The 16,687-nt window shown below is 36.6% G+C and overlaps 1 protein-coding gene across 5 annotated transcripts in view; it reads left to right on the top strand.

Moving 5' to 3' along the window:
• RGS7 (regulator of G protein signaling 7) overlaps window positions 1–16,687 on the top strand; it is a 458,444-nt gene that overhangs the window by 353,176 nt on the left and 88,581 nt on the right. For all 5 annotated transcript variants that reach the window (XM_043485427.1, XM_043485425.1, XM_043485428.1 and 2 more), the window contains exons 5-6: window positions 6,368–6,474; window positions 12,810–12,861. In XM_043485427.1, coding sequence (XP_043341362.1) covers window positions 6,368–6,474; window positions 12,810–12,861 — 159 coding nt within the window. The remainder of the gene's footprint in view (window positions 1–6,367; window positions 6,475–12,809; window positions 12,862–16,687) is intronic.

Genomic DNA, 16,687 nt, shown 5'->3' with positions numbered 1-16,687 from the left:
TAAAAATGAACCCAAAACAATGAAGAAAATGGCAATAGAAGAAAATCCCTGGTGGTCCAGTGGCTAAGACTCTCTGCTCCCAATGCAGGGAGCCCGGATTTGATACCTGATCAGGGAACTTCTACATGCCGCAACTAACTACATACCACAGCTAAGAGTCTACATATACCTGAAGATCCCACATGCCCCAACTAAGATCCAGTGCTGGCAAATAAATAGATATTTTTTAGATGAAAATGGAAATTTTGCAGAATGTATATTGAACATTAGAAGGAATGTTGCTTTACACTGTAATTTATTATTGCCTGGGCTCTTGTGATTCTTACACTTTCCTTACACTGTTCTTGAATAAAAGTGTGATTTTTCTCTCCTCTGAATACTGTTCTAGCACCTAATCACACATATAAATAAAACAGAATCTTGTTGAAGTGCAGCTCATTTTATACAATGATGCGCCTACCAGTTTTACAAAAGCATATACTGTATCAGTGAAATGAACATCCTGATATAATATAGTTAGCAGATACCATGGATCTTAAACCAGTCCTCCACACCGATATCACAAAGATATCACCTGTGTGATATCTTTCTCTTTTAAAATATGTCCGTGCTGTTCTTCATATTGAAATAATTTCCTAAGCTTTCGTACTTAGCCATATGAAGCAACTAGACTACTCTACCCTGTGTGTGTGATAAGGGCCATTGATGTGTGATCCTGTTACTTTCAGTACTAATTTTTTAATGAGTTTTTTTTTTTTTTTTTTTTGAGTCCTGGGAAAATATTATGCTTCCTTAAGAAAGCACCTGCGTTCTGTCTGCTGGCGGTGCGGTCCCTCTGTCACTGTTGTTTGCCGGATTCTGTGCCCTTGTATTAGTCCTCCCCACCCTCCCTTGAACTGGGGGAGTTCTCACTGATCTTTTGCATTTTTGTGTTTCAGATTGTAAATCCAGTGTGCAGAATATGTTACCTTTGGAAAATTTTTCCTATAACTATGATACCAAATCTTTAGAATTTGGGTAGTGTTCTTTGCTTCCTAGGAATAAATGTAAGTGTATTCCAGAGCAGATTCATCATCTGTACACTAAAAATTCCAGTTGGATCACCTGGAGGACTTTAAAGAGTGTTCATTTGGGAGTGTTCAACATGATCTGGAAACCTGGATCAATACCAGCTACTAGGTTCCCCACTGCCTTTTGCACTAAGTGCTACCAAATGTGTTCTTTCATTAATATTAGCCAACTCTAATAACACATTTTTGGAGCTCTTCTATGTGGCCGGCCTTATTTTAAGTGCATTTCTCATTTATCTCAATTGATCCTCATGACAAACTTTTAACATCAGTGTTTTATTATTGCCTTCTTTCTACAAATGAGGACTCTACGGTCCAGAGAATGTATCTTCTGCCCCAGTTTTACAGCCGGCACACGAGGGAGTCAGGGTTTGAACCCGAGCAGCTGGCTTGCATATTCTAGTTGCTTCACTCCATACTGTGCTCCTTTGCTTGGAAATATTATTTACCTGTTTTAATTACCTAGTGTCATCTTCAAAGTTGGTATGAATTAAGCTTGTTTTTATTTCTCCCAAGTAAAATCTTTTTATCTAATCTGTATACCATATTATACAGTTAGAAACCCTGGTTTGTGAGTACTAAAAAGCAAGTGGCACTTCATTTTCCTATGTGAAAATGATGTTTTTTTAAAAAAGGAGGAAAGCCCAAATACTTACTGCTTTCACTAACTCTTACTATTGAGAGGATAGACTTACCTCAGAAGTCCCTAACTATTGTCATGATTTCACTTTTATTTGACCTTGTTGGAGAAAAAATCTGCATGTGTGATTTTTCCACATGATTCATCTTACCTTGCAAATGCCTATTGTAAAAGAGTATAGTATTTTAAAATATTTCTATAACCACTTCCCTGTCTTCTTAGAGAATAACAAGTTTAATAAAATCTTTCCTTTATGACTCAGGCATAATGATGATGAATGTCTGTTATTTTATTAATGCTATTTAATAACTTACCTGTGACTACTTTTTACCTTTTCTTGCCTTAATGTCGTATTTTCCACTGTCTTTTTTTTCTGTCTTGAGTGGATATCCTTCTAAAATACTTCGCCCCATACACTAATAATATTTGCTACATCATGTATGTGTTGATAAATGTGTTGATAAATGAATCACATTTGCTGATTTATATACCCATTAAAATAAAAGTAAAAATGCATAACAGGAATAAAAATGTAATTTTTAGTGAAAATTTTTATTATTACTTTCTTGACTCAGAGGCATTGTTGTATCAGTGTCAAAATATACGTATATCTGGGAGGGACTGAGACTACCAGCAGTGGGACTGCTGGATAAAGAAAATATACTGAGTTCTGAAAATGTGTTATAATTACAAATTTAATGTAGTAATATATGTATATATTTTACATATGGAAATATAGAACTGAACAACACAAACCTCTTTTATAGTATGCTTTTTATCCTTTTGACTTTCTGAAGTAGTTATGGTTCCAAAGCAAATTACACCATGTAGAATTCCTTTTGCTTTTAAAGGATTTTGATAATTCTGTTATTTAAAGGTTCGAGGTGAAGTAATGAAATTAGTACATCTGGCTTAACAAAGCCATATTACACTGTTCACGTAGTAACAGTTGTTTAGAGATGTATTTTTACTCCTGAGTTTGTTCATGCTTGAATATCCAAATGAAAAATAAACTGCAATCTTACGGTAAATTTGTTGTTGAACTTTGTTTAGCCATGTGGGTGATGGGGATAGCACATGTGCAAGATGATTAATTATTTTGCTGAGAAGCATAATGCTGTGGAGCCATCTGCTGTGCCATTATTGGGAGGGTGATCCTGATAGATTACCCACTAAATTCTTTTAACACTTAGATCCAAGACTGCCAGTAGTCCTCCAGATTCTCATTAAATTAAGGCTACTGTGGAGATTTAGGAGCAGCTGGACCATGTGGAAAAATGTCTCCATGTTGTTACTACCAGTAATTCAACCTTGAGAAAACCATCTCAAGCCCATTCTTAAGATCTTTTAGTGGGATTTCTGCCATTTATATCACTGTTATCTTTTCCCACAAAAACCCCACTTCAAAAGCTTTAAAAGTATTTTGAAAAGATATTTTGAACATCGACATTATCTTGGCAGAGCTTAACGAGCTCCTCATCATCAAGCACACAATAGCTCATATTTTTTGTGCAATACTATATTTTTCATATTCCGTATACCATTTATTCAAAATTTGCTTATTCACTCATTCAGCAAACATCAATTCAATAGATACTTTTGCTTTTGCTATGCTAAATGCAAGGTTATAGTCTTAAATGAAACAAAATTCACCATGATGCCCTGATTTTTATCTTAGCATTCATCTTGTCCTGGAGGCATGTTCTCTGGAGGTCCTGTGACAGAGCATTATAACTTCTGTAATCTCAAACTTTCCAGGTTACTATTTGACCAGTGAAATGGAAATCATTTTAGAAGGTTTGTTAGAAATTCAGTCCTCTTAAATATTAAGTTAAACAGTTTGACTTGATCTCTGCATTGAACTTTGTGTGGGCCACATAGAAACTAAATTTTGATCTTAATGATACTACCACAAATGTGTATCTGTTGAATTCAGGGCATTTTGAAAACCTATCAAAAACAATTTTCCTTATTAATAAAATCATGAGCCTGAGAATCTCTTAGAGGGTTGTAAAATGAGAATATATATGATTAAACCCAATAAAATGGAGTATTTGTACCTCAAAAGCAGGAGGCTGAGATTGCTTGCTAATTGACTATTATTCTTTCTAGCAAGCATTTATGCAGGCCTAATTATGATAGTGAAGAAAGCCTGCAGACATTCATCTTGCTCTCTAGAAATGTTTGATTTATCATATAATTAGTAACTATTGAGTACAGTAAGAACTTATTCGTTTTCTTCTGATTTTCTTTTCTTCAGCTTCCCTGTATTTACTTTCACTATGTTTTTCTAATCCTCGTCAGCATGTTAGCATCTGTTTTTTTTTTTTTTTTGGTGTTTCTTTATTTCATTTTAGTCATACTCTCTCCTGTGTTTAGTTCAGAAGCCCTTTACTGTTAATCTTTCTGGACATCTCAGTTTTCCTTTTTGTAACTATATTCTGAAATTTTCCTCATGTGCTGTAACTCAACTTATCTTTCTGGAAAATAGCACTAATAATATTTTCCTAGGCCTCAGACTGTTGGAATAAAATGAATAAAGATGGTTGTGACAATATAGGTAATACCTACCCAGAAGATAGTAGGCCACCTGACTTTGAAATCCTCAAACAAATATAATAAATTGTTCTTTCTAGTGCTGCCAACATGAGCAACCAGGGATTCTGAACATGACCAAGGCTGTAAGCACCTGCTTATTATTGTAAGCCAGCATGCCTCACAGATATGCTTGCCATTTTAGTTTTATAAATAACACACAAAAAGAAGATGTGACTGGCTGATGCTATTTAGGAATGCCAGATCCTCTCACTCAGCCTAGTTAAAGACGAATTATGGAAGTGGATTTCCTGAAAGTACTTTGGAGAAAAGTAAAAATCACTTGGTGGGTAAATAATGAAGCACAATGTGCTCTGTGCTCAGTTGTGTCCAATTCTTTGCAAGCCCTTGGACTGCAGCCTGCTGGGCTCCTCTGTCTGTGGGATATTCCAGGCAAGAAGATCTTGATTTTGAACTAAAAGGATGCATAAAGGATGAAATATCCTCCTTTGTAGAAAAAGAACACTGTATGGAAGGAGGTGTGTAATTGATTGGGTGTGTAAACAAGATAACTGGGTCATTTAATAACAGACTTTCAGACCCATGGTAAAGAGGATGGTCAGCAGTTGTTCTTTCTCATTGACATGAACGGTAGAGTGGAGGCCGGAGGTAGAAGTTACCACTTAAAATTTTGCAAGATGCTAGATAATATTAAAAGGGGCACTATAGTACCCAACTACAGGTTAAATAAATTTAACAATTATTTCTTTATTAGCCAGTATAGACATGGGAAAGGGATAAGAAGAGATGTTATGCTTAGGTAGGTGGGCCATAGCAAGCAGTTTAGGGACTCAGTACTAGCTGAAGTGTGAAAATTACCTGTGATTGACAGACAGAGATAGAGATACACGTAGTCCTAGAAATTGTGTTAGAATCCTAGAGTTAAAGAATCATTTAGCTGTTTATCTAAAAATAGAACTAAATCTATAAATTGCACATTAAAGTGTAAAAAAGTGTCAGTTGCTCAGTCATGTCCAACTCTTTGCAACCCCATGGACTGTAGCCCGCCAGGCTCTCCTGTCCATGGAATTATCCAGGCAAGAATACTGGAGTGGATAGCTGTTCCCTTCTCAAGGGGAGCTTCCTGCCTGACCCAGGGATTGAATCCAGGTCTTCTGCATTGCCGGCAGATTCTTGACCATCTGAGCCACCAGAAAATTGCACATAAAGATACACAAACAAATCAATAAATCTAACTTTTTTATTTTCTATATACATATATGCTTACGTTGGACTAAAAAGCTATCTTGAATAGTTCCATAGTTTCTAAGCTTCAAGTTAGAAAACTTTATGTTGTCCCTGCACAAATACAGTAATAATCCTAGTGATCAAATTTTATTATCCCTTTGGTTGGGAGAAACCATTGACTGCTATAGAAGGAGTGTGAGTATTATAGTATTATGTTCCAACTATTTCTCAGACTACTGGGAAAATATAATGTTTTCACTGTTATATAAACCTCTACATAGTCCATGTCTAGAATATGGTATATAGAGTAGTAAAAGCTAGAGCAATCTAGCCAACCACAGACTGCAGGCTCACTTAAGTGCAGTATAAATTGTTCTAGATGCCTTACATTGCCTGTTAACATTATCTAGTAATGATCCATGTCATTAGAAAAATTGCTAATAGTATTGGATATTCATATTACAGGGCAGTGAATGATGCAAATGAGAACTTTTAGAAGTTTAAAGTGCTATGTAAATGCCAAATATATTTGTGGAAGATTATTAACACATAGCAGAACATGTCCCATCTATAAAATGAAGGAAACGGATTCTTTGATTACAGAAAGACCTTCAGTTTCAACATTCCATAGCTTTATGTTCTCATGGTCTGGTCACATGCATTGTTGGTCGTTGTGGTCACTATCAGGAAGCAGAACCATCTTGGTACCTTATGTGAAAGAGCTGAAAGAAGTACAAAGACGGGCTTTTCTGGGATGCTGAGTATACCAATGTAGGAATGTGCTCAAAAGAAGCAAGATAAAATCCTACGTGCCTATAAATGAACAGTTTTAAAGAGTTATATGTGTGTTTTTCCATTTGTTTTCATGAACTAGTGGAGGCACTCCATTTGGGAACACTAATGGCTGCCCACGGCTACTTCTTTCCAATCTCGGATCATGTCCTCACACTCAAGGATGATGGCACCTTTTACCGGTTCCAAGTAAGTTTATTAAAAGTATTATTTAAAAGTAAAAATATGTCTGCATTTTCATTGTTTTTGCAGAAATTTTGAGACTTGACTTATTTTACTTTGACTTGAGTTAGTTAGAATCTAATTAATTAATTATTTGTGAAAGCTAAGTTGTGTGATGATTGAAGTTATATTTTATATAAAAAGTTTGAGAAAAATTCAGAGTGACAGTGGAATTCAGGAAGATGAGAGAGTCATCTGTAAATTATATTTATTTGCTAGGAAGGAAGTTGAGATATGGTAGCTAAATTTGTTATACTCTGGACCCTGTGTCATCCAGAGCCGTCTACAGTCCAAGCAAACGGTCATGGGAATATGTATGCCCTGTAATATGAATATCCTTGAAGCTCCAGGGTAGAATTAACTAATAAATACATATCCTCTGCATGTCTGAGACCTTCTATAAGTCTGTGGAGAAAGGGGCAACGGAGAATGAGATGGTTGGATGACATTACCAACTCAATGGACCAGTGTTTAAGCAAACTCCAGGAGATAATGAAGGACAGGAAAGCCTAGATGCTGCAGTCTATGGGATCACAAAGAGTTGGAAATGACTTGGTGACTGAAAAAGTCTGTGAAGGACATGCATGATGCTTTGCGTGTGTATACTCAGGAGGCCATCTTAGATAACTTATGAACTGACAAGAGTTATTCTAGGTCATTTTCAAATGAGATTCCTATAAAGAATAAATTTTCAGGAAATGAGTGTGGACTCCAATTTTGGTCATTGGTCTACAGTTGACATGAGTTATGATGATTTACCTGAAGTGTATTATATATTTTATTAGACATTATGGTTCATTAGTAACTGACTAGTGGATTCCAGTCTGTAAAATTAAGGCACATATAATGCCAGAGTTTAAACTGTAGCTCTAGGTACTTTCAGAGGATTCTTCCCATTGTCCCACTTTCAGACTTTGGCGCATTCTTCTCACCAGCTCTGAGTTATTGATTAAGTGACTTGAGTGCCTAAGGACTTGCTTGGGGAAACTGAGAACAGAAGGAATATGTTTTGAAAAAAGTTGTTCTCAAAGGTCCTTGTCTTCCTAGAATATTCTCACTGCTACAGAACACTTCTATCCAAGGAAATAATCATTGAATTTTACACTGAATAGCTAGGAAATAATGCAGTCTCCTGAAATTGTGATACTGATCTAAGTATTCAGGCAATTAAAATAAGCTGGATCATACGTGTAACTCTATGGCTGATTCATATCAATGTATGACAAAACCCACTGAAATGTTGTGAAGTAATTAGCCTCCAACTAATAAAAAATAAAAAATAAAAAAAAAAGAATTAAAATAAGTTGGATCACTTAATTATAGAAGTCTTTAAAATAATGAAGCTTTATCCTTAGAACAGTTAAATTTAAAGTAATACTAGCTTAAAATAGCTTATTATTAGGTTAGAATAACTTGTGGCCCTAAGGTTAGCATTTTAATGAATAAAAATTATTAGAAAAGAAATTTTGTGTGTGCTACTAATATTTTTTTATTTTTTAAAGGAGTTACTTTGGTATTGCAGGATTATATATTCCATAAAATCTTATTTTTTATATGAATTTTTCATATACAGACTATAAAGTAAACATTAGGCCTAAAATATTTTTCTTACAAATTCTAAATGAAAGATATTTTGATAAAATACCAACTTTTATCCATCTTCACTGGCAATTTACAGGTAAAATCATCTATGTATAAGATTAATATATCTGTAAGGGAGGCACTGAATATAATCTGTATGTGTGCGTGGTAGGTCACTTCAGTCATGTCTGACTCTTTGCTCTCCTATGGACTGTAACCCACCAGGTTTCTCTGTCCATGGGATTCTCCAGGCAAGAATACTGGAGTGGGTTGCCATGCCCTCCTCCAAGGATTCTTCCCAACCCAGGAATTGAACCCCGGTCTCTTATGTCTCCTGCATTGGCAACTTGGTTCTTTATCACTAGCGCCACCTGGGAAGCCCTGAATATAATCGGTCTCTTGACAATTATCAAATTCAAAAATTTCCCTCAAAACAAACTAGCTGAGGCATGGCTGAAAATTAGTAGTGATGTCTTGAAAGTGAAAGTGAAAATGAAAGTTGCTCAGTCGTGTCTGACTCTTTGTGACCCCATAGACTATACAGTCCATGGAATTCTCCAGGCCAGAATACTGGAGTGGGTAGCCTTTCCCTTCTCCAGGGGATCTTCCCGACCCAGGAATTGAACCGGGATCTCCTGCATTGCAGGAGGATTCTTTACCAACTGAGCTGAGAATGGACCATACCACATTCTGGAGAAAAGGAGAGACAGTTTTTAAAGAGCTTTACAACACAGCAAAAGAATGGGTGCAGATGATAAACTTATTACATTACTTCTAGGTACAGGCAGAAGATTGCCCAGTTTGATATACCTAAATAGATGATCAGTTCAGTTCAGTTGCTCAGTCATGTCTGACTCTTTGCGACCTCATGGACTGCAGCACGCCAGGCCTCCCTGTCCATCACCAAGTTCCAGAGCTTACTCAAGCTCATATCCATCGAGTCGGTGATGCCATCCAACCGTCTCATCCTCTGTTGCCCCCTTCTCTTCCTGCCTTCAATCTTTCCCAGCATCAGGGTCTTTTCAAATGAGTCAGCTCTTCGCATCAGGTGGCCAAACTACTGGAGTTTCAGCTTCAACATCAGTCCTTCCAATAGAAGATAGATAATCTTTTAAATTACATGAATTAATGTTAAATACTTTAATGACATATACACACATTCAAAATATGATATAAATATGACATATTTGTAAATCAAATAACCATACAATCTTAAAACCAAAGTTTTAAAGGCAAACAAAAGAAACCCCACCAAAGTCAGGGATAATTTAATTCTTGCTACAGTGTCTACCAAGGCATTAATTAGTCTATACTTGAACAGCTCTAGAAATAGAAAACACATTATTGTTCAAGGTATATGCTTCCATTTTTGCATTGGTTCCAGATAGCATTAAGTTCTTTATTACATTAAATTGAAATTCAACTCCATGGAAGGATTTTAAAATTCATGAATTAAACTAGGAAGCTTGCAATGTTGTGTTTATAATTGCTCCAGGAAATGATTGAGATTCTGGCCATCATTAGAAATCTGAAGAAGCTTTGGGGCATAAGTTTGGAACAAACAGTTGCACTGGTATGCTATAGTATGTAAATTTGTCTCAATTTTTCAATCATGTGATTTTTGTATGTACTGTAAACTTGTAATTGTCTAATTATTCTCCTTAGCTAATTGAAATTGAGATCTGACATGGTTATCCAGGTCACTTTCATGACTTTCACCACATTAGTATATGAGCCAAAGGTTACTGAGTGATGGCTAGACAGTTTTGGATCTGTTTAATCACAGCTAAAGAACACAACTCAGAAAAACAAAGAAACTCATATACTAAAGTGTCCTAAAGTCTAGCTGAACTGTGAAAGTAAATTTTTAAATTCCAGCAAACTATAAGGTTTGTTTTTCTTTAAATTGTCTCTTGTGCTGTGTGCTGTGCGAGTCACTTCAGTCATGTCTGACTCTTTGGGACCCTATGAACTGTAGCCCACTAAGCTTCTCTGTCCATGGGATTCTCCAGGCAAGAATACTGGAGTGACTTGCCATCTCCTCCTCCAGGGGATCTTCCTGACCCAGGGATCAAACCCATGTCTCTTACATCTCCTATATTGACAGGCAGGCTCTTTACCACTAGAGCCATCTGGGGAAGAAATTGTCTTTTACTTTAAGTCAAAATATGTTTCCTAGAAAAAATATTGCAATATTAGTAAAGAGTGTTAGTTTTATACCTTTTCCACTTAATGTTGTTGTTCAGTTGCTCAGTCACGTCCGACTCTTTGTGACCCCATGGACTGCAGCACACCAGTCTTCCTTGTCTTTCACCATCTCCTGGAACCTGCTCAAATTCATGTCCGTTGAGTCAGTGATGCCACACACCCAACCGTCTCATCCCCTGGCACTCCCTTCTCCTCCTGCCTTCAGTCTTTCTCAGCATCAGGGTCTTTTCTAATGAGTCAGTTCTTTGCATCAGGTGGCCACAGTATTGGACCTTCAGCTTCAGCATCAGTCCTTCTAATAAATATTCAGGACTGATTTCCTTTGGTATTGACTGGTTTGATATCCTTGGAAGACTTGAAAACATCTTTCCACATAATATCACAGGATAAAATAGTTTCATTTATTTATTTTTACAGTCAGGGAGTTTTCACTAAGTAAATGATAGAAAAATAAATAAAAATTGTAAGAATAGTGGTGAAAACATTCCTTGTAGTTTTGAGAAAAAAAGTATGTGTCTGACCAGTCTGACTAGAGTGTATATTTTTTAAATTAAATAAATATGTACACACACACACACACACACACACACACCCCAAACTAAAGAAGCAACCCAAAGGGAATAATGCATTCTCTGAGAAGTATCTCAAAAACTAGCAGCCCACATGAAAAGAAGATTTTTTCTATTTTGTTTCTCTATGCTTCCCCTAGAATAGTGACCCAATTTTACCCTCAAATTGGGTTAAGTGAATTTATTTGCCAATGAGGGGGTGCTGTATAAAGCCTTGATATCCCCCTTTATCTAGTGCTTCAACCTTTTTACCCTCTAAACTTGTCACTGTGTTCACCTATATACAGAATTAGTATTAGTAGCCTTCTTTATGATACTGGAGCAATTTCCAAGAAAGTATAGTTCAGTTCAGTTCAGTTGCTCAGTCGTGTCCGACTCTTTGTGACCCCATAAACCACAGCACGCCAGGCCTCCCTGTCCATCACCAACTCCCAGAGTCCACCCAAACCCATGTCCATCGAGTCAGTGATGCCATCCAACCATCTCATCCTCTGTCATCCCCTTCTCCTCCTGCCCTCAATCTTTCCCAGCGTCAGGGTCTTTTCAAATGAGTTAAATGAGTCAAAAATTGAAATTCATTTTCAAATGAGTTCAAAAGAAAGTTTAGAGGGTGAATCAAATTCCCTGGGAGTCCTGAACAGTTTGGAAGGACGCTCTCTCAGAGATTCAAAAAGTTCTCCCAGTTACCCTTTTCCCCTCCTTGAGAATCCCTCTTCTAGGAAGCAGAATTATCAAACCGGTAATCAAAGATTGGGCTTCCCAGGTGGCGCAGTGGCAAAGAATCAGCTTGCTTATGCAAGAGATGTAGAAGATGTGGGTTCGATTCCTGGGTTGAAAAGATCATCTGAAGAAGGAAATGGCAACCCACTCCAGTATTCTTGCCTGGAAAATTCTATGGACAGAGGAGCCTGGCTGGCTACAGTCCATAGGATCACAAAGAATTGGACATGACTGAGCGACTGAGCATGCATGCATGCAATCAGAGATTACACCAAATATGCTTGCTACACACAGATTGTTAATCTGATTGTTAACATAATTGACAAATAAATATAATCATATCCACAAGTCTGATGTCTGCAGAGACTGTTCCATTGAATCCCAGGGCCATCATCATCCAAGGAACAATTTGAAAGAGCAGACGATAGTCATGGAGTTTGCTCAGCATGTCCAGCCATCAGGGCTAGAAAAGCCCTATCAGAAAATATAACCTGCTGATGATAATAATTGGTTTTCCCGATCAGACATCTTTATAGTTTCATCAGTCAGTTTCTAGAATTTCACAGAATCATATATGTCTATTGTTAAGCAGTCAACTAAGATATTAGTTTAAAAAATGATCTCTGACTTGTGCAGTTTAAAAATTCAGAGCACTAGGTGTTTCTATGAAGAAATATTTTTTAAAGTGAAGGTGAAAAGTTGTTTTAATCTAGCTGGATAATGTTGAGAACTGCATTATATAATTAATAGAGCCAGGCAAATGGTTGCCCATCTTAAGGAAAGATTCTGATGGTTGGGCTTTTGGATCTTTGGAGGGCAATGATGAAATACATGAATCAACAAGAATAATTTGCTAAGTATAAACTTATTTCATCATGAATCTTAGTGAATATAATACTTTGCTTTCAGTCTTTGTGGATTAACACTTCTATATAAATAATGCAATCAGTCCTTTTACCTTTATGTCAGATGACATACAATTGTAGCATAGGTACACTGTTTTATATACATGCTGTACTTATTTAGAGGCTGAACAATAGATTAGCAAAGTAAATTTAAAAGGAAAACAGTGCCTCTCTGAATGAGTATTTTTTTCTAGATAATAAAACATATTGTTAGCAAACTGTTCTAGATGATTGCTGGAGATAAACACAGCTCATAAACCAGGAGCCCCACTAATTCTTTATGTGTTTAACCTAAGTTCCACTTCTTTTCATTCCACAGACACCCTATTTTTGGCCATCAAATTGTTGGGAGCCGGAAAACACAGACTATGGTCAGTGCAATATCTCATTTTATTGTTGACAATACCATTATGTATGGATGAACACATGCTTGCATTTTATTATTTGTCACTGAGAAAAGAATACTAAAAATTTCAATATGGGAGTAATATTTCTAACATTGAATTTATAAATGACCTTGTTTGGAAAGTCACCAAATCTGGTGGCAGCTTATTTCATGTTATAGTGTCTCCTGTGACTATTAAAAAGATACTTTTCCTCTGAATAGATTAAAGAGCTATAAATAAACCTAAAAGGACTATTATTATCATTATTTTCTGCACCACGTTGGTCTACTGGAAAGAGTAACAAAGGGGCTCAGAGAGCCAGCATTTTTCTTCACCTCTTCTATTTAGCTATGATTTGTAGTAAGTCCCTTGCCTTCCAGACTGTACTTTTCTCACTGTTATTTGAGGGATCTTGTGATTCTATTAGCAGAAGGTTTTGTTAAACATGAAAGGCCAAATGCAAACAAGAGAAAAGATACAGTAGGAAATTCAATCATAGTGATTCAACTTCAGTCTACTTCAGATGAACTCAGTTCAACAACCATGATTTTAATTAAACTCTTCAAGGAAACAGGCTCCTAATAAGTGCTGCTTCTTACATTTTCCTGAAGGCTACAGTTTTCAAACATAATATTATATGGTTTTTAAACATCATTTTTACGAATATTTATTGAGGATTTGTTCCAATGCCAAGAGCCATAGTAGGTGCTGGGATAAAAAGGAGACTCTGACTTTATCTACACTATTGAGTAACTCATAGGCTAGATGAGAAGAGAGAATTACACAAAAGAAGTTGCTGTGAAGTGCCTAGTGAATGTTAATAGTGGTATATGTAAAATAGATGGAAGTTTGTAAGAATAAGAGAATTACTTTGAGGGTTTCCAGAGTGATCTCACAAAAGAACTGAGAGCATTTGAGGTGGGTTTTAAAAGAGGGGAACTTTTTCAGAAAACAAGGCAGAGAAGGCATTTGAGGCAGAGAAAGGGCCAGCATATTCAAGGACAGAAACTTAACAGCAATCTGGCTTTCTTTGCCTCCTGGAAAGACATTTGGTAAGAAAACCATAGGAAAGTCTGTAAAAAACCAATGAAGTCATCCCTCATTTTTGTCGAACTTGGATTTCATAGTTCATCCAAGTGGTCATGTGCCAACCAAAAATTCAAACTAACATAACTTACGGAAAACAATCTAAAAACCAGAGTACTTAACAATTAATAGAATAGATGCTTTTCTAGTGGTGGGAATGTTGCTTTTTTTTTTCATCCGGGGTACACAATAGGGTATACTCCCCTAGTGGCTCAGACGGTAAAGAGTCTGCTCTCAATGTAGGAGACCCAGGTTCAATTATTGGGTCTGGAAGATCACCCGGAGAAGGAAATGGCAACACACTCCAGTGTTCTTGCCTGGAAAACCCCATGGATGGAGAAGCCTGGCAGGCTATAGTCCATGGGATTGCAAAGACTGGGACACGACTGAGCGACTAACACTTTCAGGGTACACATTCTTCAAAATTGAGACACTTGAAGAAAGAAGTTACTAAAAAACAAAACAAAACTTTCTGATTGGTATATCTGGGTTAGAGAACTTTGTGGAGTATTTTGTCCATCCTGGGATTGTTCAGTTCAGTCACTCAGTCGTGTCTGACTCTTTACGACTGCAACACTCCAGGCCTCCCTGTTCATCATGAACTCCTGGAGTTTACTCAAACTCATGTCCATTGAGTCGGTGATGCCATCCAACCATCTCAACCTCTGTCATCCCCTTCTCCTTCCTTCAGTCTTTCCCAGCATCAGGGCCTTTTCAAATGAGTCATTTCTTTGCATCAGGTGCCCAAAGTATTGGAGTTTCAGCTTCAACATCAGTCCTTCCAATGAATATTCAGGACTAATTTCCTTTAGGAGGGACTGGTTGGATTTCCTTGCAGTCCAAGGGACTCTCAAGAGTCTTCTCCAACACCACAGTTCAAAAGCATCAAATCTTCAGCACTCAGATTTCTTTATAGTCCAACTCTCACATCCATACATGACTACTGGAAAAACCATAGCTTTGATTAGATGAACTTTTGTTGGTAAAGTAATATCTCTGCTTTTTAATATGCTGTCTAGGTTGGTCATAACTTTTCTTCCAAGGAGCAAGCATATTTTAATTTCATGGCCGCAGTCACCATCTGCAGTGATTTTGGAGCCCCCCAAAATACAGTCTGTCACTGTTTCCAGTTTCCCCATCTATTTGCCATGAAGTGATAGGACCAGATGCCCTGATTTTAGTCTTCGGAATGTTGAGTTTTATGCTAACTTTTTCACTCTCCTCTTTTACTTTCATCAAGAGTGAAAGTTTTTTGCTTTCTGCCATAAGGGTGGTGTCATCTGCATGTCTGAGGTTATTGATATTTCTCCCAGCAATCTTGATTCCAGCTTGTGCTTCATACAGCCCAGCATTTCTCATGATGTACTCTGCATATAAGTTAAATAAACAGGGTGACAATGTACCTCCCTGACGTACTCCTTTCCCTATTTGGAACCAGTCTGTTGTTCCACATCCAGTTCTAACCTGGGATGGTGCTGGGAATTATTTCACCAAAGAGTATGGCATACTAGTGAAGAAAACACCTGGACATCCAAGAAGGAGCTCATGGAGAAAAACCCAGGTGATGGAGGCAGACAGACCTGAACTCAGTTGGTATGTCACAGCGACATACCAACTGTGTGACTTTGGGCAAGGCTTGTTACATCTCTGAGCCTGTCTGCTTGCTTTTCAAGAAAAAAATAATAATAATACTGACTCTCTAGAATTGTTGAATGAACCAAAAATAATATGCCTAAGAAAACTGGTATTGTTCCTCTCATACTTAATAGATCAAAATTGTTTTCACTTGTCATCATTATTTACTGACAGATGCACTTTCCCTGTTTCTTGCATAAAAGCAATTCTAATTCTTAATGTTCTCTCAATACATCTTTTGTGTTTTTCATAAATATGTTAGTGTTTACAGTTGCAGTTCATATTTCAACACTTCATAATAGATTAATGTTTTAGTGCTAAACATAAGGAAATGGCATGGCTTACACAGAAAATAATTTATGGAACATCTCTCAAAGTCAGTCATCTCAAAATTATTAATGTCATTCAGTTTAACATTAGCTCTTGTCAGATTCTATTTAATGAGAGTCATCATCTAAACTTTCTCTCAAACCTGGAGAGCATTTAATTTTTAACTAAAAGTAGTCACAGTCTTTATTATTCTGTTTGTTTTTTCTCCCTGAATAAACGTATACCTGTTTATGTCTCATTTGCTTGGATTATTATACAAGTGAAGATTAATATGCAAGTGTATTATTATACAAGTGAGCAATAAGATATTCAATAAAAGGTTAGAGATAAAGAGAAAGTGAAATGATAATGATCTCAGACACTATACCACTCCTATAGGTAATGATGCTTTGTTTTCTGTGATTTTTCTTTTTATGTACAAGTATAGAAGCAATTCAAATTATCCAACTTTGAATTTCCCACCACTGATTGTTTAAAGAACATTTATAAAGCATGAACACTTTCTTATAAAGAGGATGTTGATGCTGTAGTTGGGTTGGAAGGCCCAACAGAAATAATAGGATTACTTACCTGTTTTTTCTGAGACAGCTTGGGACAGACAGTAACTTATTGATTAAAGAAGATTTAAAGAATGGCTTCTTATATTCTGTCAATATCTAATGTCTGTTTTCATCACCAATTTAAACTTACTGGAAAGCCTGTGCAGAACATAAACTTCTACAGGCCAATTTATATGGAGAAACACTTTTCCATGGTTACC

The sequence above is a fragment of the Cervus canadensis genome, chromosome 13 (genome assembly GCF_019320065.1).
Source record: "Cervus canadensis isolate Bull #8, Minnesota chromosome 13, ASM1932006v1, whole genome shotgun sequence".
NCBI lineage: Eukaryota > Metazoa > Chordata > Mammalia > Artiodactyla > Cervidae > Cervus > Cervus canadensis.
This window is presented reverse-complemented; position numbering and strand designations above follow the sequence as displayed.